The sequence below is a fragment of the Leucoraja erinacea genome, unplaced genomic scaffold, assembly GCF_028641065.1.
Source record: "Leucoraja erinacea ecotype New England unplaced genomic scaffold, Leri_hhj_1 Leri_234S, whole genome shotgun sequence".
Classification (NCBI taxonomy): Eukaryota; Metazoa; Chordata; class Chondrichthyes; order Rajiformes; family Rajidae; genus Leucoraja; species Leucoraja erinaceus.
Window position 1 is genome coordinate 95,179 of NW_026576135.1, and position 26,551 is coordinate 121,729.

Below are 26,551 nucleotides of genomic sequence, written 5' to 3' on the forward strand. Positions count from 1 at the left end.
AGGCCGTCCGTCTTCGCGGTCACCACGGCGACGTGTGCGCGTCTCCGCCTGCGTCATGACGCGGTGGAGGGGCGGGGCGGGGCGGGCAGTTGCTGGAAGGTTCCGAGCAGCCGGCACGATGATGGTGAGCGGCGGCGAGAGACGGGAGGGAGGGGGGCCGTGAAATCCGGCGCCATCCGCCTGCTCCCGCTGTCCATCGGGCCCGGGCATGGAGCCGGCGTGTGGCGGGCCGTGTGGGCCGGCGGATGGAGGCGATATTAGCGGGTGGGAGGATGGATGTAGGGGGCCGGGGCCGGCGGAGCCCGACATGTCCGGATGGGCCGGGAGGGAGGGAGGGACTGGGCCCCGGCGCTTAAAGCGGGCGGCTCGGGCTCGGGCACTTGGGGTAGGGGGGGGGAGAGATGAGGGTGGGGACTGGCTGGCTGGCAGGGCTGGCCCTAGAACCCCCCCAGGTAGAGCAGCACAGGGGGAGGGAGATGGGGAAGTGGGGTGAGGGTGGGGAACTGACTGGTTGCCAGGGTGGCCCCCACTAGGTAGAGCAGCGTTGGGGGATGGGTGAGGAAGGGAGGGAGACAGATTGGCTGGCAGGCAGGCAGGGTTGCCCCCTCCCCTCCCCACACAGGTAGGGCAGCACTGGGGGAGAGGAGGGAGAGGGGGAAGGGAGGGTGAGGGTGGGGATCCGACTGGTTGCCAGGTAGAGCAGCACTGGGGAAGAGGAGAGGGGGGGGTGAGGAGATGGGGAAGGGGTGGTGAGGGTGGGGATCCAACTGGTTGCCAGGTAGAGCAGCACAGGAGGAGGGAGAGGGGGAAAGGGGGGTGAGGGTGGGGATTCGACTGGTTGCCAGATAGAGCAGCACTGGGGAGGGAAGGGGTGGGAGACTGAGGGGTGGAGCTGTAGATGGAGGGTGTCATGCGTGGAGTACAGGGTGCGATCATAGGTGGGGGTGAGGGTTTGGATGTAGGAGGTGCAAGGTGTGGGTGATTGGGGCGGAGGTGTAGGCTGTGTAGGGTCTGGGTGAGGTGGAGGGGGCGTGTATAGTGGGGTGAGGAGTGTGTTGGTAAGGATTTGGGGAAGGTGCAGGCTGTTTGGGGTGAGGGTGTGGGGTCTAGGTGATGAGGGGTGGGTGTTTAGGGAATCAGGTGGGTAGTGGTATAAAAGGGTTTGTGGGCGAAGGTGGTGTGTGGTATGTGGTGGTGTCATAGAGTGATACAGTGGAAACAGGCCCAACTTGCCCACACCAACCAACATGTCCCATCGATGCTAGTCCCACCTGCCTGCGTTTGGCCCATATCTATCCAAACCTGCCCTATCCATGTACCTGTCTAAATGTTTCTTAAACGTTGGAATAGTCCCTGCCTCAACTACCTCCTCTGGCAACTTGTTCCATACACCCACCACCCTTTGTGTGAGAAAGCTCCCCCTCGGGATCCTATTAAATCTTTCCCACCTCACCTTAAACCTATGTCTTCTGGTTTCTCGATTCCCTGACTCTGGGCAAAAGACTGTGCGTCTGCCCGATGTATTCCTCTCATGGTGGGATGTGGGAGTGGTATTGGGTTGCAGAGGTGGTGAGACACAGGGTATTTGCATGCGGGTTGATATTGTGAATCGATAGTTTAGTTAAGTGACTACAGACTTGGTTAACAAACCCTTAGGCCCACCGAGTCCGCACCGCCCAACGATTCCCGCCCGTTAACACTATCCTACACACACTAGGGACAATTTACATTTATACCAAGCCAATTAACCTACAAACCCGCACGTCTTTGGAGTGTGGGAGGAAACCGAAGATCTCGGAGAAAACCCACGTAGGTCACGGGAAGAACGTACAAACTCCGTACAGGCAGCACCCGTAGTCAGGATCGAACCTGGCTGTAAGGCAGTGAATCTACTGCTGCGCCACCGTGCCGATGGTGTTGGTTTGCGGTGGGGATGACAGCAGGAAGCCTGTGTCTAAAGAAGGATCTCAACCCGAAACGTCACTCATTCCTTCTAACCAGAGATGCTGCCTGTTCTGCTGAGTTACTCCAGTATTTGGTGTCTATTATGGAAAGAGCAACTCGCTGATGCCGGCTAGATTGTGGGGAAATGTCTGTTCTGGGGTACCAGGGAGAGGGTTCAGCTGTGACACTAAATCAGTGGCCCTGGGATCTTTCATATCTGGGCATTTTAATGTCTCATCTGAAAGTCAGGTCCAGTTGATATTGGTTTATTATTGTCACCTGTACCAAGACATGTGCTGTCCAGTCAAATCATTCTATACGAGTACAATTAAACCATCCAAAAGGAAAAATACCAGAGTGCAGAATATTTAAGAAAGAACAGCAGATGCTGGAAAAATCGAAGGGAGACAAAAATGCTGGAGGAACTCAGCCAGTGAGGCAGGCTGGGAGATCATGAATACACTCTAGCTTATGGCAGGACAGTTCAGTAGTCTGATAACAGAGTGATCCTGAATCTGGTGGCGCGTGCTTTTAAGCTCGTGTATCTACTGCCGGGCGGGAGGGGGAATGAGATGTGAGTGGTCAACGTACATGTACCTTGTGGCTCCAGGACAATGAAAACCTTGCTTGTAGCAGCATCGCAGGTACATAGACTCAGACAACACACAGAAAGATAAATCATATATAAGTTTATACAAAAGGTTATGCAAAATAACAAGACAGCGTGCAAAATGCAATTGGGGAAGAAAGTGCATGACAGTCCAGAGTGTTCTGTTGTTGAGGGAAGATTAGGGTCTGTTCAAGAACCTGATGGTTGTAGGAAAGTAGCTGTTGCTGAACCTGGTGGTGTGGGACCTCTTCTTCTACAGGCTTCTGTATCTCCAGCCGACAGTAGCAACGAGAAGACTAAGTTTATTTTATTGCTTGATGGGCCGAATGGCCTAATTCTGCTCCCTTCACTTATGACCTTATGATTTGAAAGCGTGGAGCAATTGTACTGTATGATAGCAGATTCACTCGAAGGCAGGGGAATGGGGTGGTGAGGGAAAGATGGACCAGCCATGATTGAATGGCGGAGCAGACTTGATGGGCTGAATCCTATAACCTATGAACCTTTCAGGTGAGGTTGAGTAGACTTGGATTGTTTTCTCTGGAATGATGGAGATTGAGGTAGACGTATATATAATAATAGTCCTAATAGGGTAGACAGTCAGAACCTTTCTCCCCAGGGTGGGCAAAGACCAGATTGGCAAAGCCCAGAGGGCATTGCTTTAGGGTGAGATGGGCAAAGTTAAGCGAGATGTGTGATACAGAGGGTGGAGGGTGCTTGGAACACACTGGTGGTGGAGGCAGATATGATATTGGTGTTTCACTTGGATTTAGGTAGGCACATGAATATGCAGGGAATGAAGGTATATGTATCAGGTATCAAGTCAAGTCAACTTTATTTGTCACATACACATACAAGATGTGCAGTGAAATGAAATTGTTCTACGGAAAGATTTGAAAAGATCAAGGTGGGAAAATGTGAGTACCTTTGAGATAGGCAGTGGTGGGTTGAATAGCTTTTGATATTTGATGCCAGTTTTCAAGCTTTGTATGTAGACACAAAAAGCTGGAGTAACTCAGCGGGTGAGGCAGCATCTCTGGAGAACAGGAATAGATGACATTTCGGGTCAAGACCATACAGGCCTGAAGATGGGCATCGACCCTGAAACGTCACCTATTCCTTTTCTCCTGACCCGCCGAGTTACTCCAGCTTTTTGTGTCCATGGTTCAAACCAGCTTCTGCAGTCTTTCCACATTCAAGCTTTGTGTTATCTTTTCAACTTTGATGGTAATTTGTTCTTTAGGTTTTAATTTAGAAAATTGACTTGTTAAGACTGTGACAATCTAGAATAAATGGGCGAAATAAAAGCTGTCCTTTGTTCTGCAGTCTGCACCAGTTATCCTCCTGAAGGAAGGCACTGACACTTCACAAGGGACCCCTCAGCTTGTCAGTAACATTAATGCCTGCCAGGTGATCGCAGAGGCCATTCGCACCACGTTGGGGCCACGAGGAATGGACAAGCTCATTGTGGATGACAGAGGTAAGGCACTGGGCACTGTGTTCAGTTTTCAGATACAGCATGTAAACAGGCCCTTCGTCCCACCGATTCATGCCAACATCCATCACCCATTCACGCTAATTCTATGTTGTCCAATTTAGGGTGGTACAGCAGTAGAGTTGCTCCCCTACAGGGCCAGAGACTCGGGTTCAATACTGACTACAGGTGCTGTCTGCACAGAGTTTGTACGTTCTCCCCGTGACCTGCGTGGGTTTTCACCAGAATCTCCGGTTTCCTCCCACGCTCCAAAGACGTATAGATTTTTATTTATTTTTTACGCATAAATTAATGTAGGTTAATTGGCTTGGTATAAATGTAAAATTGTCCCTGGTATGTGTAGGTTAGTGTTCGTGTGCATGGATCGCTGGTCGGTGTGGACTCGGAGGGCCAAATGGCCTACTCCTGCACCTATTGTCTATTGGATGAAGAAATACGGGGGTGGGACAAAGCCTGGCAAGTGATAGGTGGATATAGGGGAAGGGGATGATTGACAATAGACAATAGGTGCAGGAGTAGGCCATTCGGCCCTTGGAGCCAGCACCGCCATTGAATGTGATCATGGATGATCATCCACAATCAGTCCCCCGTTCCTGCCTTCTCCCTATATCCCCGTGACTCCGTTATATTTAAGACCCCTATCTAATGGTGAAGTACGGCTTCGATAAAGGAGGAAGAGGAGTGAAATGTGTAAGTGGGATATAGGTAGAAGGGGACAGTGGGAGGCATCAAATAATCATTGCCTTTAAATTTACTAATTGTAGTTTAGTAAATTGAAATATGACTAGAGATTTAGGCTTTTGAGATACAGTGCGGAAACAGGCCCAATGACCCACCAAGTCTGTGCTGACCAGCGATCACCCCGTACACTCGCACTATCCTAAACACTAGGGGCAATTCACCATTTTTTATTTCCCAAAGCCAATTATCTACAAACCTGTACATCTTTGGAGTGTGGGATGAAACCTGAGCACCCAGAGAAAACCTACGCAGGCACAGGGAGAACGTACAAACTCCGTACAGACAGCATCTGTAGTCAGGATCGAACCCGGGTCTCTGGCGCTTTAAGGCAGCAACTCTCCCACTGTGCTACCTGAGCTACTGCAGCACTTTGTGTTTTTTTTTTTTTTTTGGCTTTCTTTACTGTTGTGAACCTGTTTGTTCCCACTTGTGGCATTTACAGCTTCTTAAATGAACCCGTTTAACTATCTATGTTTATTTATTCAACAGGAAAAGCGACCATTTCCAACGACGGGGCCACCATCTTAAAGCTGCTTGATGTTGTTCACCCTGCTGCAAAAACCCTTGTAGACATTGCAAAATCACAAGACGCTGAGGTAAAGAAAACCATCATTCCCACTATTGGGTGGGATCACAACTTGTCCTTGGACCAGCAACTTGAGTGCTTGATGCTTATAGATTAAAAACAATATAATGTTAGTACATTGTCCGTTCTTGTGCCTCCAGGTGGGCGATGGGACTACTTCAGTTACTCTGTTGGCCGCAGAATTCCTCAGACAGATTAAATCGTACGTGGAGGAGGGGCTTCATCCCCAGATAATCATCCGATCCTTTCGCACGGCCACCCAGCTGGTAATATGCCTTGTTTTGTTCTAAAGATACAGCATGGAAAGAAGCCCTGCAGCACACCGAGTCCACGCCGACTACCGATCACCCTTTTACACTAGTTCTCTGTTATCCTAAAATTCGCATCCACTCCCCTACACACTAGGGGCGTTGCATGGAAGCCAATTAACCTACAAACCTGCACGTCTTTGGGATGTGGGAGGAAATCGGAGCACCCGGACAGAGTAAACTTGCGCGTTCGCAGGGAGAACGTGCAAACTCCACGCAAATAGCCCTCGAGGTCGGGATTGACAGTAATACTGTGGTGGAGGAGATGTGTAGGAAAGCACTGCAGATGCTGATTTAAATCTCAGCGGGAGAGGCAGCATCTCTGGAGAGATGGAATTGGTGATGTTTCGGGTCGAGACCTTCCTTCAGATTGATCTGAAGTCATTCAGTCTGAAGAAGGGTCTTCACCTGAAACGTAGCCCATTCCTTCTCAGCAAAGATGCTGCCTGACCCGCTGACTTACTCCAGTATTTTGTGTCTACCAGTACTGTGGTGTTCTGAGGCAATTGCACTACCAGCTGCCTCACAATGCAAAAGACCTGAGTGCCACTATGCTGCCATGTTCCTCTTTAGTAATTTTACACTGGCTGGGCTAGGATTGAACGGAGATTTTGGTTTGCAGCTTATTTGGGAAAGCATTTATTATGTATAGAGCCACAGGAGATGGGTAAGGTCCTTAATGTGAATATCTCCTGTGTAGTTACCGTGAAGAATCACAAGAGGGCAGAGGAATTTGGGATAGTCAATGGAAGTGTCTTGATAGCAGTCAGTGTTACGATCAAAGAAGTGCTTAAGGTATTATCGTATATGAAGGTAGACAAATCTCCAAAGCCTGATCAGATATATCCAAGGACATTGTGAGAACCCAGAGAGGAAATTGCGGGAGCCCTGGTTGAAATTTACGATTCGTCGATAACTACAGGAAAGGTGCCGGAAGACAATAGGTGCAGGAGTAGGCCATTCGGCCCTTCGAGCCAGCACCGCCATTCAATGTGATCATGGCTGATCATCCCCAATCAGTATCCCATTCCTCCATTCTCCCCGTATCCCCTGACTCCGCTATCTTTAAGAGCCCTATCTAGCTCTCTCTTGAAAGTATCCCGAGAACCGGCCTCCACCGCCCCCTGAGACTGGAGGGTGGCAAATGTTGTGTCTATTCAAGAAGGGCTGCATGGTAAATGCTGGGAACTAAAGGCCGGTGAGCTTAAAATCTGTAGTTGGAAAGTTACTGAGGGATAGGTTACACAGGCATTTAGACCGACAAGGTCTGATTAGGGACAGTCAGCATGTTTTTTTACGTTGGTGGTTGAGATATTTGAAGACGTGATCAAATAGGTAAATGAGGGCAGAGCTGTAGATGTGTACATGACACGAAGCTCTCCCCTGTGCACTGAGCCAATAATAACATCTCTTGTTAACATCGCTAAACAGAAGGTCCAGTCACAGTTGTGGCAGTTTATTTTCTTCTACATAACAGTTGAATGTACATTGGCTGTGACGTGCTCAGAGGTCCAGAGGTTGTGAAAGCTACTGTATACGTATTAAGTTTCCACCGACCCATTCATCCAGTCCCATTTTTCCACATGCTATGTACACGCATTTGTAACCATTCAAAAGATACTTGGACAGGTACATGGATAAGAAGACTTCAGATGGTTTTGGGCCAAATGCAGGCAAATGGGACTAGAGTAGATGGGGCATCCTGGTTGGCATAGACTCGTTAGATAGAGGGCTTGTTTCCGTGCTGTATGACTCTCATGCCACAAAACAGTTTAATGTTATAAATGTTGATAAGACAGCAGGAAAACTTTGGCTTGTTTCTTTGACTGTATATGATCTTATTTTGTTTTTGTGAACAGGCTGTGGAAAAAATTAAATCCATTGCTGTAACTGTGAAGAAAGATGACAAGGAGTAAGTATGATTGTCTCAGAGTTTATGCGGATGGTAACCAGAAATCCAATCAGCCTGATCATATTGTTACAGTTTGTACACAGATCACACTCCCCACCATCGATTCCATCTGCACTTTATGCTGTCTCAGGAAAGAATCCGACATAATCACAAACTTGTCCCACCCTGCTCCCCGCTCCCGTCTGGCATAAGGTGCACCTCTACCCCATTGCGGACATTGGACTTTGTCTGTGGAACTGATGCGCTACAATGCAGAGAACTATAGTCTGCACTCTGTATCGTCCCCTTTATTATACTTGAGTTTGAACGATTTTTACCTGAGTATGGTATATCTGATCTATTTGGATAGTATGCAAAACAAATCCTTTCTCTGCATCTGACAATAATAAACCTCAACCCCCAAGTAAGGAAAAACATGACCCACGATCAATAAACAATAGGTGCAGGAGGAGGCCATTCGGCCCTTCGAGCCAGCACCGCCATTCAATGTGATCATGGCTGATCATCCACAATCAGTACCCTGTTCCTGCCTTCTCCCCATGTCCCCTGACTCTTTAAGAGCACTATCTAGCTCTCTCTTGAAAGTATCCAGAAAACTGGCCTCCACCGCCCTCTGAGGCAGAGAATTCCACAGACTCACAACTCTCTGTGTGAAAAAGGTTTTTCCTCATCTCCGTTCTAACAGGCTTACACCTTGTTCTTAAACAGTGGCCCCTGGTTCTGGACTCTACCAATATCGGGAACATGTTTCCTGCCTCTAATGTGTCCAAACCCTTAATAATCTTATATGTTTCAATAAGAATCCCTCTCATCCTTCTAAACTCCAGAGTGTACAAGCCCAGCCGCTCCATTCTCTCAGCATATGACAGTCCCGCCATCCCTGGAACTAACCTTATAAATCTACGCTGCACTCCCTCAATAGCAAGAATGTCCTTCCTCAAATTAAGAGACTAAAACTGCACACAATACTCCAGGTGTGGTCTCACTAGGTCACCCTGTACAACTGCAGAAGAACCTCTTTGCTCCTATATTCAATTTATCTTGTTATGAAGGCCAACATGCCATTCGCTTTCTTCTCTGCCTGCTGTACCCGCATGCTTACTTTCATTGACTGAAGAACAAGGACTCCCAGATCCAGTTGTACTTCCACTTGTCCCTGAATCTACCTGATGGTCATGTACACCTCTATAAGATCACCCCCCCCCCCTATAAGACCACTCTAAGGAATCAATTCAAACGTCTCCAGTTCCATGTGTCGACATGAGGGCCTGGAATGCACTGCCTGGGGTGGTGGTGGAGGCAGATACGATAGAGGCTATTGAGGCTTTTGGGTAGACACATGGAAGAGCAAGGAATAGAGGAATATTGATCATGCACTGGCAGATGAGATCAGTTTAGCCAGGCATGCTCAGCACAGATGTGGACTGAATGGCCTGTTCATGTGCTGTGCTGTAATGTTCCATGTTATGTTTAGTTTAGCGATACAGCGCAGAAACAGGATCTTTGGCCCACCGAGTCTGCGCCGATCTGTGATCACCCCGTATATGCACACTATCCTACACACTAGGGACAATATACAATTTTACTGAAGCCAATTAACCTACAAATCTGCAAGGCTTTGGGGCGTGGGGTGGAAACCCGAGCACCGGAGATAGCTCACATGATCTTGGGGGGGACAGAACGTGCAAACTCCACATGGACAGCACCCGTAGTCGGGATCCAGGGTTGAAATTGGGTCTGCGGCGCTGTGAGGCAGCAGCTCTACCACTGTGCTGTTCTGTCCGATGCAGGTGCTTTTTATGTTTGTCCTTCTCTCCTGTCCATGTAGACTTCAGCGAGAGCTTTTTGAGAAATGTGCTGCCACTGCCCTCAGCTCCAAACTGATTGCTCCGCAGAAGGACTTCTTCTCCAAGATGGTGGTGGAAGCCGTCATGATATTGGATGATCTCCTGCCACTGAAAATGATCGGAATTAAGAAAGTTCAAGGAGGTGGTTTGGAGGTCAGTGCTCAACATATATTCTGTCTGCAGATGATTCTAGCCCGTTAGGGTGACTTGGACACGTTGGGTGAGTGGGTAGATGCAGTAGATGTGGATAAATGTGAGGTCAAAATCAGGAAGGCAGATTATTATCTAAATGGTGTCAAGTTGGGAAAAGGGGAAGTACAACGGGATCTGGGGGTCCTTGTTCATCAATCAATGAAAATAAGCATGCAGGTACAGCAGGCAGTGAAGAAAGCGAATGGCATGTTGGCCTTTATAATAAGAAGAGTTGAGTATGGGAGCAAAGAGGTCCGTCTGCAGTTGTACAGGGCCCTAGTGAGACCACACCTGGAGTATTGTGTGCAGTTTTGGTCTCCAAACTTGAGGAAGGACCTTCTTGCTATTGAGGGAGTGCAGCGTAGGTTCACAAGGTTAATTCTCGGGATGGTGGGACTGTCGTATGTTGATAGAATGGAGCGGCTGGGCTTGTGTACTCTGGAATTTAGGATGAGAGGGGATCTTATTGAAACATAAGATTAATAAGGGCTTCGACACGCTAGAGGCTGGAAACATGTTCCTGATGTTGGGGGAGTCCAGAACCAGGGGCCACAGTTTAAGAATAAGGAGTAAGCCATTTAGAACGGAGACGAGGAAACACTTTTTCACACAGAGTTGTGAGTCTGTGGAATTCTCTGCCTCAGAGGGCGTTGGAGGCCGGTTCTCTGGATACTTTCAAGAGAGAGCTAGATTGGGCTCTTAAAGATAGCGGAGTCAGGGGATATGGGGAGAAGGCAGGAGCATGGTACTGATTGTGAATGATCAGCCATGATTACATTGAATGGCGGTGCTGGCTCGAGGGGCCAAATGGCCTACTGCTGCACCTATTGTCTATTGTGAAATATCACGGAATTTTACAGTTTTCCACTATAACTTAAAAGGTTATGATTTTTATGCTTTTGTATTTTTACACATCGCTGTCCTAACATATTCTTAACTCCCCGAAGAAATCAAGAAGGTTAAAAAGCTGGCAGACTTTCAAATTGCATCTGATTTTGCATGACACATCAACGGTTCGATCCTGACCTCGGGTGCTGTCTGTGTGGAGTTTGCATGTGCTCCCTGTGATGCCGTGGGTTTCCACCGGGTGCTGTCGTTTCCTCCCACATCACCAAAGACGCGTGGCTTTGTAGGTTAATTGGCCCTGTGTAAATTGTCCATAATGTTTCGGGAGTGGATGGGGGAAAGTGGGATAACATAAAATGGGTGATTGATGGCCAGCTGTGTGGGGCCGAAGGTTCTGTTTCTGTGCTATTTCCCTGAGCAATGGAGATTATTATCTAAATGGTGTCAAGTTGGGAAAAGGGGAAGTACAATGGGATCTGGGGGTCCTTGTTCAATACAATACAATACCATTTATTGTCATTTGAGCCTCAGCGAGGCTCAAACGAAATTCCGTTTCCACAGCCATACAAACAAAGACAATTTCCTACAGACGTACACACAATTTAATTCACACAAGCATCCATCACAGTGAACCCACTGTGATGGAAGGCAAAGTCTTTTCTCTCCCCTGTTCTCCATTTCACTCCCGATGACCAAGCCCCAGGCGGGCGATGCTAAGTCCCATGGCCATTTTAGGCCATGCCAGGCGATTTACGGCCCCACTCTCGGTCTAAAAGTCACAATGTTGGAGCCCCCGGCAGGCACTGTAATGTCCCACGGCCATGAAGCCGCGCCGGGCGATGTACGTCCCCGCTCCGGGTCGTTCCAACCCTGCGACACGGGCTGGAGAAGTCGCGTTGCGGGAGCTCCAGGAAGCGGTCTCTCTCTCCCCCCGGCTCCGCGAGCTTCCGATGTCCCAGTTCACCGGACCTGCGGCTGCGTTGCTGGAGCCTCCGAGCCCCAGGAGTCGAGTCGCAGCAGCGAGTCACCGCCGCTCCCCGCGCTCCGAGGCCGGCCAGCCCCACGATGGTGAGTAGTCCGCAGTCTCCCGAGCCCCCGGGTCGTTCAGGTTGGAGGCCGCTCCACGGTGCTAGGCCCCAACGACAACGGAGACCCGACGGAAAAGGTCGGGTCTCCCGGACAGGGAAGAGATTTTAAACAGTTTCCCCCTCCCGCCCCCCACATATACACATTTAAAACCACTATTGAAAAAACACCAACACTACATTTAACTAGACAAAAAATTTAAAAAAAGACAGACAGGCTGTAGGGGCCGCTGCAACAGGTGAGTCGCGCCGCCGTAATGAAAGTAAGCATGCAGGTACAGCAGGCAGTGAAGAAAGCAAATGGCATGATGGCCTTTCCGTGCAGCACGGAAATGCCTTTGGCCCAACGCGTCCATGCCAACCAATATACCCCATCCAAGATCCTCCTGTGTTTGGTCCATATCTTTCAAAATCGTTCTTATGCAGCTGTCCTAATTTCTTATAAATGTTGTTAATGTGCCACTTTCTCTAGCAGCTAGTTCCATATACCCACCATCCTCTGTGTGGAAAAATATGCACCTCTGGTCCCTATTAAATCTTTCCCCTCTCATCTTAAACCCAGGCTTATTTGTTCTTGCCTTGGTCACCAAAACAGGACCTTGGTGAGACCTCACATGGAGTATTGCGTACAGTTTTGGTCTCCCAATCTGAGGAAAGACATTGTTGCCATAGAGGGAGTACAGAGAAGGTTCACCAGACTGATTCCTGGGATGACAGGACTTTCATATGAAGAAAGACTGGATAGACTCAGCTTGTACTCGCTGGAATTTAGAAGATTGAGGGGGGATTTTATAGAAACTGACAAAATTTTCTTAAGGGGATGGACAGGCTAGATGCAGGAAGATTGTTCCCGATGTTGGGGAAGTCCAGAACAAGGGGTCACAGTTTAAGGATAAGGGGGAAGTCTTTTAGGACTGAGATGAGAAAAACATTTTTCACACAGAGAGTGGTGAATCTGTGGAATTGTCTGCCACAGAAGGTAGTTGAGACCAGTTCATTGACTATATTTAAGAGGGAGTTAGATGTGGCCCTTGTGGCTAAAGGGATCAGGGGGTATGGAGAGAAGGCAGGTACAGGATACTGAGTTGGATGATCAGCCATGATCATATTGAATGGCGGTGCAGGCTCGAATGGCCTACTCCACCTATTTTCTATGTTTCTTGATACCCTACCTTAGAAAAAAAAATTCTATGCACTTACTCTCATGGTTTTATACACCACTATAAGATTACCCCTCAGCCTCCTACGCTCCAATGAGCAAAGTCCTAGCCTGCCTAACCTACCCCTGTAGCTCATGCCCTCGAGTCCTGGCAACATCCTCACGTCTCTACGTTTCTCTGCTATAGATTCCAGCTTCTTCAGTTCCTTGTGTCCTGAAAATATCCTTATAAATCTTCTCCGCACTTTCACCAGCTTAATGACATATCTTCTTTAGCTGGGCTGCTGCCAAAACTGAACACAATACATCAATGATAGCCTCAATAATGTCTTATAGACAATAGGTGCAGGAGGAGGCCATTCGGTCCTTCGAGCCAGCACCGCCATTCAATGCGATCATGGCTGATTATCCACAATCAGTACCCCGTTCCTGCCTGCTCCCCATATCCCCTGACTCCGCTGACTTTAAGAGCCCTATCTAGCTCTCTTGAAAGTATCCAGAGAACCGGCCTCCACCGCCCTCTGAGGCAGAGAACTCCCTAGACTCACAAGTGTTTCCTCGTCTCCGTTCTGAATGGCTTACCCCTTAATCTTAAACTGTGGCTCCTGGTTCTGGATTTCCCTAGCATCGGGAACATGTTTCCTGCCGCTAGCGTGTCCAAACCCTTAATAATCATATGTTTCAATAAGATCCCCTCTCATCTGTACAACTGTCTAAAAAAAAAGACATATAGTCTGCAGAATGGTCCCGACCCAAAATGTCGCCCATCTATTTACTCCAGAGCTGCTGCCTGACCCCAGCGCCGTGTGTCTTTTTTGACAACCCAGCAACCTTGTGTCTCTTTCTTGTACAACTGTAGCTTGAATTTACTGGGTTTGCTGACATTCTCTCATCCCTTCTTGCATGTTGTTGATCCCCATGACAGGAATCTCAATTGGTAGCCGGTGTTGCTTTCAAGAAAACATTCTCTTACGCTGGATTTGAGATGCAGCCCAAGAAGTACACCAAGCCGAAGATCGCACTGCTGAATGTGGAGCTGGAGCTCAAAGCCGAGAAGGATAATGCTGAGGTCCGGGTGGCCAATGTTGAGGTCAGTGGTGTAGAGGACACGTGTGGGGCATTGTATGGCACGGTGGCTCAGCGGTAGAGTTGCTGCCTCATAGCGCCGGAGACCCGGATTCGATCCTGGCTATGGGTGCTGTCTGTACAAAGTTTGAAAAGTGTTCCCTGTGACCTAGTGGGTTTTCTCCGGGTGCTCTGGGTTCCTCCCACACACCAAAGACGTGCGGGTTTGTAGTTTAATTGGCTTCGGTATAAATTATGAATTGTCCCTAATGTGTGGGATAGTGCGAGTGTATGGGGTGACCGCTGGTCAGCTCTGACTATGGGCCGAAGGGCCTGTTTTTGTGCTGTCTCTCCAAAGTCTAAAGGGACAAACACTGCTGTGAACAATTGGAACAGCGTTTCAATATTGAGAATAGCTAAAAACGTCCGGAAGCAGCAAGTTCTGGAATGTAATCACGTACCGTCTTTACGCTGGCTGGAGAGCATGCTTTTTCACTGTACCTCGGTACATGGGCGGATGGGCTCCTAGCGAGCCAACGGCCAGCCACACTTAGAAGTTGCGACCACTGTCGTACATAGCATTGCTCCGGTGGTCGGCTCCGGGCAGGTCATGCGTGAGAGCTCAGCGGCCGTCTCACAAGGCATGGAGCGGTGTGGGGGTTGAATGCGGGGCCTGGTCCATTGCCGGGAAGCGGAAGAGTGGCGGGGGTCACCAATGTAGCAGCACCAAACGTGGTGAATAAATGTGAGACGTCAGGCTGGTTCAAACAGTCGTTTATTCAGGTTCTACACGTTGGGTTGGTCCGCTAACTATATTATCATTGCTGCTGTAGCTGAGCGAGGTTGTTCTCTCGGGCTCAGTTACCTGTTGACTGCCAAGGTCTCGAGGTGAGGTAACCTTAAGTAGCAGGACACTTCCCCTAGCCCATGACGTCACGTGCCAGCCCTCGTACCTACTGACGAGGGTTCGACGATAAGTGGTCCGTGTATATGACAATGACAATAAATGGTATTGTATTGTATTAGCTGACGCCACAGAACGATGATAAAGCACACACACACCAAAATCCCACACTTCCAGCGGTGGATGTCCGCAGGAACTGGAGGACAGAGATGTGTGGTGCGTCCGTCACCGTTCCCGTCGGAAACCAGCACCACTGCGTCGCTAATGTTTTCAACGATGATGATGATCGGTACACGTGATAATAAAGTGTATTGAACTCTGAAGGTAGACAAAAATGCTGGAGAAACTCAGCGGGTGAGGCAGCATCTATGGAGCGAAGGAAATAGGTGACGTTTCGGGTCGAGACCTTTCTCCAGACTGAAGAAGGGTTAGAAGAAGTCTGAAGAAGGGTCTGAGTTTCTCCAGCATTTTTGTCTACCTTCGATTTTTCCAGCATCTGCAGTTCTTTCTTAAACTGAATTGAACTGATCTCTAAGGGGTGATATTAGGGATTATCAGTTGTTGCCTTACCTGTTAATAAGTCCCTTCCTTCGCTGGTTGACATATTTGTGCTCATGTATTTCCCCTCCACACTACAGAGTACAGCCCCCCAACTGACCTTGCTATTAATTGCTCTTATCTCTCGCCGCCTCTAGGACTATCAGGCCATTGTGGACGCAGAATGGAGCATTCTTTACGATAAGCTGGAGAAGGTCCACCTGTCGGGGGCCAAGGTTGTGCTGTCCAAACTTCCCATCGGTGATGTGGCCACCCAGTACTTTGCAGACCGGGACCTTTTCTGTGCAGGCAGAGTCCCAGAGGAGGACCTCAAGCGGACCATGATGGTCAGTGATTCTGCAGATTAACCTTGGAGTCAAAATGTGTGAAGAGTCATTGTTATAATGTACCGCCATCAACACAATTCACTTCTTACAGAAGCATTCAAAGGAGGATCCGGCATGGGGGGGGCCACTGTGAGGGGGGAGGGGGGAGTTCAAAGGAGGACCCAGTGCGGTATACTTTGTAACTTTGTCAATGCCCTTTACGTGGTGACTATTTGAATGAATTAATGAATGAATAAGCCTATTGGGCAAGTGTTCACATACAAGGAATTTGCCTTGGTGCTCCGCCCGCAACTGGCAACATGACATACAGTGACAGTTAGCACTGACACTTAAAACGTTAAACATTAATAAATAAAACATTCTCAATTAAACATGTGAATTAAATAAAATACCAGAGCAAAAGGAGGCTACAGATTTTTGGTTATTGAGTAAAGCTACTACAGGTGCACAACCTTTTATCCGAAAGCCTTGGGACCAGACACTTTTCGTAATTCAGAATTTTTCGGCTTTCGGAATGGAAGATTTTTAGCGTAGATTTTAACGGCTGGCTCAGTGGTAGAGTGCTCGGTTCATATCCGCAAGGTCGCGAGTTTGCGCCTCGATCCCGGCAGTTACTCGATCGCGAGTTTGAGTCTTCAATGTAGTTTTTTCTTGCAGAATAGGAGAGAATAGGGAGGGTTAGGCTGGGATCATTCTCTGCGAGATATCTTAGTGCGGGAGACAAGTGTAGGAGAGGTGTACTGACTGTGTGGGCAGAACTTTGGAAGTGATTGCCCACCATTCTCAAAAGCCGCTGTGTCTCCCTGTCCCTCCAACTCCAGAGGAATCCGCTCCCCGATGGGCCGCTACGGCGACAAGTGGCAGTTCGCCCACAGCCCGAGCTGCACCCCCTCATCCGCAACCCGGGTTCCTCTGGTTGGAGCGGGGCTGGGCTAGAGTTGTTGCTGGCTGTGAGTCTCTGGGATCTCCGTGCTTGCAGTGGGCCTGGGGGTCGGTGTCCCGATGAGGGGACGCAGCTCGGGCTGTGGGAGAACTGCCACTTGTCGCTGTAGCGGCGCATCGGGGAGCGGCTTCTGGTGGTCCTGACGTCTCTCAGCTCCTGTCCAGGGGGATGGCCGGAGACGTCAGGACCAACAGGAACCCGCTCCCCGATTACAGAAGCAAGTGGCAGTTCACCCACAGCCCGAGGCGCCCCCCTCATCCGCAACCCGGGTTCCTCAGTTGGAGGGGGGGGCTAGAGTTGCTGCTGGGGTGAGTTCAAAGTCGGGTGTCCGTTGGTCCTGACGTCTCCGGTGCGGTATGGACTGGAGCTTGGGAACTGTACCGCCCTTGCCCCCTCCCTCTGCAACTGCAAACAACCCCACAGTTCCCAGTCTCAGCTCCTGTACAGGGGGGGTGAACCGGAGACGTCACAGCCCGAGCTGCGCCCCCTCATCCGCAACCCCAAGACCAAGACGTACTTTGCACACCATCAGCTTCTGTCCCTACGGGGAGCGTGTTCCTCTGGAATTTGGAACGGGGCTGGGCTGCTACTCTGGGATCTTGCTTGCAGTTGGGGGCCTCCGTTGGTCCCGCAACTGACAACAGCTCTGACGTGAAGACAGTGCAAACCCCCCGCGCCGGTGCAATGGGCGGGGAGCTGGAGAGGGGAGGGAAGGGGTCACACACATGGCCGGGAAGCAGAGGGGTGTAGGTGGGGTGAAACTGAAGGGAGCGACAATTTGCTGCTGCCTGCCCCCTGAGTTAAAAAGTTCTCATGCAACGTTAAACTTTTTAACTGCAGAAATTGTCAATTATAAAATATACCCTCACCTTCTCTTTTATGAATGGGGATTTAGTTCCCCCTTCTTCTTAGACCGACCGGAGGTTCCGCTGTCACCTCTACCGCCCTCGGTACGTTTTTCAAGGACTGAAAAAAATGTCGCAATTCGGAGGTTTTCGTTATTTGGAACTTCGGATAAAAGGTTGTGCACCTGTACTCGTGGGGGGAAAAAAAGCTGTTTTTATGTCTGGCTGTGGTAGCTCTGACAGTCCGGAGTCGCCTTCCAGAGGGAAGTGATTCAAAAAGTTTGTGGCCAGGGTGAGAGGGGTCAGGCTTGGGTATCATACCTTGGGTATGCAAAACGAAGAATTTTGTTCATTCCATTCATTCATTCATTCACAAGCTATCTGTAAATCCTGTATCTGTATCTCTAAAAACGAAAAGAACTAGTATTCATGTGCCCCATGGTTGCTGGGAAGTCACTGTACATGAACCAGGGTTCTTCTGCTCCCGCACCTTCTTCCCAAGAGGTGAGAAATGAGAGCATGGCAAGTAACTTTCATCCCTGGAAAACATGGATAAGGTGATGTTTCGGGTCAGGACCCTTCCCCAGAGTCAAGAAGGGTCCTGACCTGAAACTTCACCTCTCCGTATTCTCCAGAGAAGCAGAACTCCTGACCCACTGAGTTACTGCGTTTTTGTAAACCAGCATGTGCAGTTCGTTGCTCCTGCATTGTATTCTATTCTTCCCCTAACACCCTGGTGCCTTGGCTGCACTGTGTCGGTGAAGAAGGGACGGGTCCGGCCCAGCGCGTTGCCATCGGCTCCTTCCACCGCTGCCTGGCTGCTCGTGGGCCTCGTGTGTCCTGAACAAAGGCAGGTTCAGTGATTCAGGGTGTCCATCAGAGCCCACCATTCTCCCTGTGCAAAAGGCAATTGGAGCAGCCTCTGGCATAAGGCTGAGGCGGTTGTTGACAGCTCACGAATCAGAAATCTGTATGTTAGCCCACTCATTCCTGGGATCATTCGTGGGTCCTCAATAATTCCCTGGGATCATTCTCGTTAACCTCCTCTGGACCCTTCCCAATGCCAGCACGATCTTCCTCAGCTCATAATAGTCATACCGCAAGATAACAGGACCCTCGGCCCAACTTGGCCACACCGAACAACGTGTCCGACTACACTAGTCCCACCTGCCTGTGTCTGGCCCATATCCTTCTAACCTGCCTAAATGTTTCTTAAACGTTGCGATAGTCCCAGCCTCAACTACCTCCTCTGGCAGCTCGTTCCATACACCCGCCATCTTTTGTGTGAAAAGGTTACCCCTCGGGTTCCTATTAAATCTTTCCTCCCCTCACCTTAAACCTATGTCCTCTGGTTCTTAATTCCCCTTCTCTGGGCATGAGACTGTGTGCCTCTACCCGACCTATTCCTCTCATGATTTTGTACGCAAACTCCAAAGGCAGGATGAGTTCAGAATAGTCGGGATGCGAAGGATATGACAATACTGACAGATGTTAAAACTTAGAAAATAGGTGCAGGAGTAGGCCATTCAGCCCTTCGAGCCAGCACCGCCGTTCAATATGATCATGGCTGATCATCCAAAATCAGTACCCCGTTCCTGCCTTCTACCCAAATCCCTTGATTCCGTTAGCCCTAAGAGCTAAATCTAACTGTGAATGGAAGCAGTCTTTCCAGGCGCAGCAGAGGTTCACCTGCACCTCCTCCAACCTTATCTATTGCATCCGCTGCTCTACATCTGCTCTACATCGCTTCGCCCAAATCCTCCGCTCGGTTCCCCTTCAACTTCCCCTCCCGTTCTGAATCTGACCTTTCTGTCCTTTGCCTCCTCCATGGCCAGAGTGAGGCCCAGCGCATATTGGAGGAGCAGCACCTGGTATGTCACTTGGGTAGTTTACACCCCAACGGTATGAACATTGACTTCTCCAATTTCAGGTAGTCCTTGCTTTCTCCCTCCTTCCTTCCCCCTTCCCAGCTCTCCCACAGCCCATTGTCTCCGCCACTTCCTTTCTTCTCCCCACACCCCCACATCAGACTGAAGAAGAGTGTCGACCTGAAACGTCACCTATTCCTTCGCTCCATAGATGCTGCCTGACCCGCTGAGTTTCTCCAGCAGTTTAGTCTACCTAACTGTGAATGGAATGTGTGCATGTGTTGAGTCTCTGTAAACATAGTTGTCTCTGTGTCCCTCAGGCCTGTGGCGGCTCCATTCAAACTAGCATTAATGCCATGACGGATGATGTGCTGGGACAGTGCGAGCAGTTCGAGGAGGCCCAGGTTGGAAGTGAAAGGTAACCAAGACCGGCTTCCCACCTACGCCGTTTACTCCACAGAATCTACTCGTTGTGAGCTGTTGGACTCGCTCTGTGGCTTTCACAGCAGCAGCAGTTTAGTTTAGCGATACAGCACAGAAACAGGCTCTTCAGCCCACCGGGTCCGCGCTGACCAGCGATCACCCCGTACATTAACACTATCCTACGTACAATAGGGGCAATTTTTACATTTACCAAGCCAATTAACCTACAAACCTGTTCTCCTTTGGGGTGTGGGAGGAAACCGAGGATCTCGGAGAAAACCCACGCAGTCACGGGGAGAGCGTACAAACTCCGTACAGACAGCACACAGTCGGGATGGAACCCGGGTCTCTGCCACTGTAAGACAGCAACTCTACCACTGTGCCACCGTGCCGCCCTACAGCTCTACGTTGGTGTTAGTTATCTTATTGTCACGAGTATCAAAGAACAGCGAAAAACCTGCTATCAGATCAGATAATACAACAAATTGGTTTCAGGTCGAGATCCTTTAGACTTCTACATCCTTCCTATCCATGTACCTGACCAAATGACCCTGACTAGACTTCCTCCCTTCAGGATATCCCTGAATAAATCAATTCAGTTTGGTTCAATTCTGTTTACTTTATTGTCACGTCAACAGTGAAAAGCTTTTGTTGCGTGCTGACCAGACAGTGGAAAGACAATGCATGATTACAATCGAGCGGTTTACAGTATATAGATACATGATAAGGGAATATCGTTTAGTGCAAGGTAAAGCCAGTAAAATCCAATCAAAGATAGTACAGGGGTCATCAATGAGGTAGATAGTAGTTCAGGACTGTGGCAGGAAGATTCAGTTGCCTGATAACAGCCGGGAAGAATCTGTCCCTGAAGTGTGTACATTTTGCCCGAAGGGAGAGGGAGAAGAGGGAGTGGCCGGTGTGCGACTGGTCCTTGATGATGCTGCTGGCCTTGCCGAGGCAGCATGAGATGTAAACATCCTAATGTTTAGTCGTCTAGTGTTGCCGTAGCTCACCTCTGGTGTGACTTGTGCTTCATTTGGGGAGTTATGGAGATCTGTAACGTCTACACTTGGGGAGTGATGATGAAGATCTCTAACGTCTTCACTTGGGGAGTTATGATGGAGACCTGTAACCTCTTGTACCTGCTCTTCCCGCAGATACAATTTCTTCACTGGATGCCCCAAGGCCAAGACGTGCACCATCTTACTGCGAGGAGGCTCGGAGCAGTTTATGGATGAGACTGAGCGCTCCCTTCATGATGCTATCATGATCGTCAGGCGGGCCATTAAGGTGAGAACTCAAACATTAAAATGTGTAGATGTCCTGAGTTATTGACCTTAAAATCGGAAACCAGATTGAGTAGTAGGGACGTTATAGTTTGGTTTATTGTCACATGTACCGAGGTACAGGGAAAAGCTTTTTGTGGGGTGTTAAGCAGCGGAAAGAATATACATGATTTCCATCGAGCCGTCCACAGTGTACAGATACAGGTAAAAGGAATAATGTTTAATGCAAGGTAAATGCAGCAAAGTCCGAGTAAAGATAGTTCAAGGGTCACCAATGAGGTAGATAGTAGTTCAGGACTGCTCTCTGGTTGTGGTAGGATGATTCAGTTGCCTGATGTCAGCTGGGAAGAAATTGTCCCTGAATCTGGAGGTGTGCGTTTTCACTCTTCTGTGCCTTTGGTGTGGGAGAGGGGAGAAGAGGGAGTGACCGGAGTGAGACTGGTCCTTGATGATGCTGCTGGCCTTGCCGAGGCAGCGTGAGGTGTAGATGGAGTCAATGGAAGGGAGGTCGGTTTGTGCGATGGTCTGGGCTGCGTCCACAATTCGCTGCAATTTCTTGCGGTCTTGGATGGAGCTGTTCCCAAACCGTGCTGTGATGCATCCTGATAAAATGCTTCCTGCGGCGCATCTGTAGAAGTTGGTGAGAGTTGTTTAGGACATGCCGAACTTCCTAAGCCTTGTAAGGGAGTAGAGGCGTGGGTGTGCTTGCTTGGTCGTTGCTTCAGTATGGGTGGTCCAGGAGAAGCTGTTGGTGATATTGACTCCTGGGAATGTGAAGCTTTCAACTATCTCTACTTCAGCACTGTCAATGCAGACTGGGGTGTGTGAACCGCTTCACTTCCTGACGTCCATCACTATCTCCTTTGTCTTGCTGACGTTGAGAGAGAGGTTTGACATTCTGCGTCGATTAAACAAACATTAGATTTATTATTGTTTCGGAAAGAACTGCAAGATGCTGTTTTAAATCGAAGGTAGACGCAAAATGCTGGAGTAACTCAGCGGGACAGGCAGTATCTCTGGAGAGAATAAATGGGCGACGTTTTGGTTCGAGTCCCTTCTTCAGACTGATGTCAGGGGAGTGGGTGGGACAGAGATAAAATGTAGTCGGAGACAATAAGACTGGTCGGAGAACAGGTCAGGACTGCTCTCTAGTTGTTGATGGGATGATTCACTTGCCTGATAACAGCTGGGAAGAAACTGTCCCTGAATCTGGCGGTGTTTAAGAAAGAACTGCAGATGGTGGAAAAATCAAAGGTCGACAAAATGCTGGAGAAACTCAGCGAATGGGGCAGCATCTATCTCGACCCAAAATGTCACCCATTCCTTTGCTCCATAGATGCTGCCTCTCCAGCTTTTTGTCTACCTGAATCTGGAGGTGTGCGTTTTCACACTTCTGTACCTCTTGTCTGATGGGAGGAGGGGAGAAGAGGGAGTGGCCGGGCTGAGACTGGTTCCTGATGATGCTGGTTGGTAAATCTGGACCGTAGCCTAGCTTCTGGAAGCCTGCTAACAGTGGCCAAGAAGCTGTTCTCGAGTCTGGTGGTGCACACTTTCAAGCTTCTGTACCTTCTGCCTGAGGGGAGAGGGGAGAGGGGAGGAGGAGTGACTGGGGTGTGGTTAATCCTTGATTATGTTGGCTGATTTCCCAATGAGGAGCGAAGAGCCTGGTGTCTGCCAGCTCTGGGCACCGTTAGAGGAAGGATGTTGTCTTGCAGACAAGATTTACAACGTGAGATGATGAGATTGAGAGATGACAGCATGAGGAGAGATGACAGCATGAGCAGAGCTGCCAAGCAGTATGGATTTTCCGTATTTTGTACGATCGGAAATGCGATCAGAATAGGGATGTACGGATTTGTTTTGCAGGCTCGAAGGGCCGAATGGCCTACTCCTGCACCTAATTTCTATGTTTCTATGTAAAATACGAATTTTTTAAAAATCAGCCCCACTTCCTGCTTCATCTTGCTGCTTAAAAATGCAAGGATATAAAAAGTCATACTGTACTTCTAAAAATTATAGCAGATTAAATCTATTAGTATTTTAAATTCCAAGATCTGGAAGCTTTGATCTGCCTGTCCCGCTCCAGGTTTAAACAGCGCTGTCAGTTTAACGCGTGGGAATTTCAAAGAACAGCACTATGGGTTGTAAAAATAGCACTGCCAGCTGGAGCGCTATTTCCTTTACACATAGTGCTATGGGCTTCACACGGAGCGCTATAGCCACAGCGCTACGGGTCACAGACTGTTAGGGGAGGGAGAGAGGGAGAGGGAGGGAGATAAAAAGGAGGGAAAGAGGGAGGGTGCACTCTGTCATTTTTCTTTCTCTCTACCTCTTGTACTTGTGTGTGATTTGATTATATTTATGTAAAGTATGATTTGACTGGATAGCATGCACCCATCTTTTACAGCATTTTGGTGCAGGAGTAGCCCATTCAGCCCTTTGAACCAGCACCGACCGCCATTCCATGTGATCATGACCGAAAGTCCTGTGACTTTCTACAATTCCCTCCTACACTGGTCAGTGTGGATCTGGTGGGCCGAAGGGCCTGTTTCCATGCTGGATCTCTAAATTAAACTAAACTAAATCACCGCTCTGTCTCATCTTTGCAGAATGATTCCGTGGTGGCCGGGGGAGGTGCCATTGAGATGGAGATCTCCAAGTACCTGCGGGATTACTCCAGGACCATCCCAGGCAAGGTCCAGCTGCTGATCGGGGCGTACGCCAAGGCTCTGGAGGTGATCCCGCGCCAACTGTGTGACAACGCCGGCTTTGACGCCACCAACATCCTCAACAAGCTGCGTGCCAAGCACGCCCAGGTAAACACGCATCCCGTCCGTGCCGCTCCACCCGTTTACAGCTCTCGGCTCTCAGAGCGCTTGCCTCTCGCTGATTCCCACTACGTTCCCCCCTCCCCCACTTGGTCATCCTCTTCCCAGATTTAGTGAACAACCGCATTCATGAATTAATACCTTATTGTCACGTGACAAGTCACAATGAAACACACGGTATGCAAATGTTCGCTACATAAATGGCACTCACAAAGTACTGCGTCGGGTCCCCATTGTTCTTCCACCCTCCCCCTTCCTCCTTCACAGCCCTTCCCCCCCAACCCCACACTGGGTCCCCATTGTTCTTCCCCCTCGGACTCGGCCGCGGGCTCTGACCCGTGGATGTGGAGAGGATATTTCCACTAGTGGGCGAGTCCAGGGCCAGAGGCCACAGCCTCAGACATAAAGGGCGTTCCTTCAGGAAGGGGAGGAGGAGGAATTTCTTTAGTCAGAGGGTAGTGAATCTGTAGAATTCATTGCCACAGACGGCTGTGGAGGCCAAGTCAGTCGATATTTTTAAGGCAGAGACTGACAAGTTCTTGATTAGTATCTTGATTGGTGATGTTTTGGGTTGAGACCCTTTCCAGAGTGCAGAATATGTTACAGTGTTATAGCTTTACAGTTATAGAGAAGGTTGAGATTTGCTTAATGGTAAATTATTTGGCATTGTAAATTGCCTGCTCATGTGATAAAGGAATAGACAGGCACTCTATTATTGTTACATGTACAGAGCTACATGTAACATAGAACGCAGAAACGGGTATACGGAATTATTTAGCAGAAGCAGATCAGATAATACTATACAATCAGGCTAAACTCTGGTAGAGCAAAGGGGAAGATACAGAGTACAGAATATAGTTCTCAGCATTGTAGCATATCAGTTCCACAGACAAAGTCCAATGTCCGCTATGGGGTAGAGGTAAATCGGACAGTACCCTAGCTTATGGAAGGACCGTTCAGAAGCCTGATAACAGAGGGGAAGAAGCTGTTCCTGAGTCTGGTGGTGCGCGCTTTCAAGCTCCTGCACCTTCTGCCGGACGGGAGCGGGGAGAAGAAGGAATGACCGGGGTGGGACACGTCTGTGATTATACTGTGATTGGAAGGAACTGCAGATGCTGGCTATATCCAAGATAGACACAGAGTGATGGAGTAACTGAGCGGGTCAGGCAGCATCTGTGGAGAACATGGATAGGTGACGTTTCACAGAGTGCTGGAGTAACTCAGCGGGTCAGGCAGAATAAGTGGAGAACATGGATTGGTAAAGTTTTATGTTGGGACTAAGTCTGAAGAAGGGTCCCGACTCAAAGCACCACCTATCCTTCTAGAGATGCTGCCTGACCCACTGAGTTAATCCAGAACTTTGTGTCCATCTTTGATTATGTTGGCTATATATCCGAGGCAGTGTGAAGTGTTGATGGTGGGGAGTCTGGTCTGTGCAGTGGACTACCACAACTCTGCAATGTCATAGAGTGATACAGCATGGAAACAGGCCCATAACCCCAACCGACCAACATGTCCCAGCTACACTAGTCCCACGCCTGCGTTTGGTCCATATCCCTGTAGACTTGTCCTATCCATGTACCTGTCTCTTGAACATTGCGATAGTCCCTGCATCTCCTCTGGCAGCTTGTGCTGCGGTTGGGGAGGGGGGGCTCTCGTTTGCTTAGGGATGGAGGAGGAGGGGGTGTGCACTGTGGTGAGGGGGTCTACACTGTGGTGAGGGGGTCTACACTGTGGTGAGGGGGTCTATACTGTGGTGAGGGGGTCTACACTGTGATGAGGGGGTCTACACTGCTGCGGGGGTCTACACTGTGATGAGGGGGTCTACACTGTGATGGGTGCGTGTGTGTCCACAGGGAGGGGTGTGGTACGGAGTGGACGTGAACAACGAGGACATCGCGGACAACTTTGAGGCGTGCGTGTGGGAGCCAGCGATCGTGCGGATCAACGCTCTGACCGCTGCCTCGGAGGCGGCCTGCCTCATCCTGTCTGTGGATGAGACCATCAGGAACCCGCGCTCCACTATGGACCCCTCTGCTGCCAAGTCCCGTGGCAAGGGCATGCCCATGGGCCGCTGAGGCAGCCTGGTCAGTACGGGGCTGTGGACGGGGCTGACCCAGGCCCGGTGACCATCGCTGGGCCTGTTCACCCTCCAGCCCCCACAAGCTCTATTTATTGTTTTCATCATTTTTTTATTTCTGGCAAAAAACGTGTCGGAGAAATAAAGTTCCCATTACCTTGAGCCTGCATTGTTGTCACTTTTGAATCGCATGCGGTCTTATTCATTACACTGAGCCTTCTGTGGTTAACCTGTACCCTGCATCTGGCTTCACCTGGGGCCTAGTTTCCCTCTTGATACAATACGATGGAACGTTATTTATCCCAGGAGGGAAATTGATCTGCCAACAGTCATAGAAACACAAAATACATGAAACATGAAATTAAAGTGACGAGTGGAAAGGCTTGGGGGCTGTGCAAAGATTACGTGGGAGGGGGGTGGTGGGGAGGCGAGTCAGTCTCAGTCTACCCCACGACAGAAGGGGGAGGAGTTGTACAGTTTGATAGCCACAGGGAAGAAGGATCTCCTGTGGCGTTGTGTGCTGCATCTTGGTGGAGCCAGTCTGTTGCTGAAGGTGCTCCTCAGGTTGACCAGTGTGTCACGGAGGGGGTGAGCTGTATTGTCCGGGATGCTCCGCAGTTTAAGGAGCATCCTCCTCCCCCCTCCAAGACCAACCTCCTGTGAATCCAACTCCAACTCCGCCCCCAGGATGGAGCCGGCC

General features: G+C 49.4%; 1 protein-coding gene across 1 annotated transcript; it reads left to right on the top strand.

Annotated features, from left to right (window-relative positions):
* On the top strand, positions 1-26,013 carry cct7 (chaperonin containing TCP1, subunit 7 (eta)). Its single transcript, XM_055666305.1, has 12 exons — positions 1-124; positions 3,881-4,034; positions 5,280-5,386; positions 5,517-5,642; positions 7,544-7,596; positions 9,425-9,596; positions 13,651-13,815; positions 15,390-15,578; positions 19,555-19,652; positions 20,815-20,947; positions 23,553-23,759; positions 25,628-26,013. Exons 1-12 carry the CDS (start codon positions 56-58, stop codon positions 25,847-25,849), a joined length of 1,695 nt encoding a protein of 564 aa, XP_055522280.1. The 5' UTR covers positions 1-55; the 3' UTR covers positions 25,850-26,013.
* The last annotated feature ends 538 nt before the right edge of the window (positions 26,014-26,551 follow it).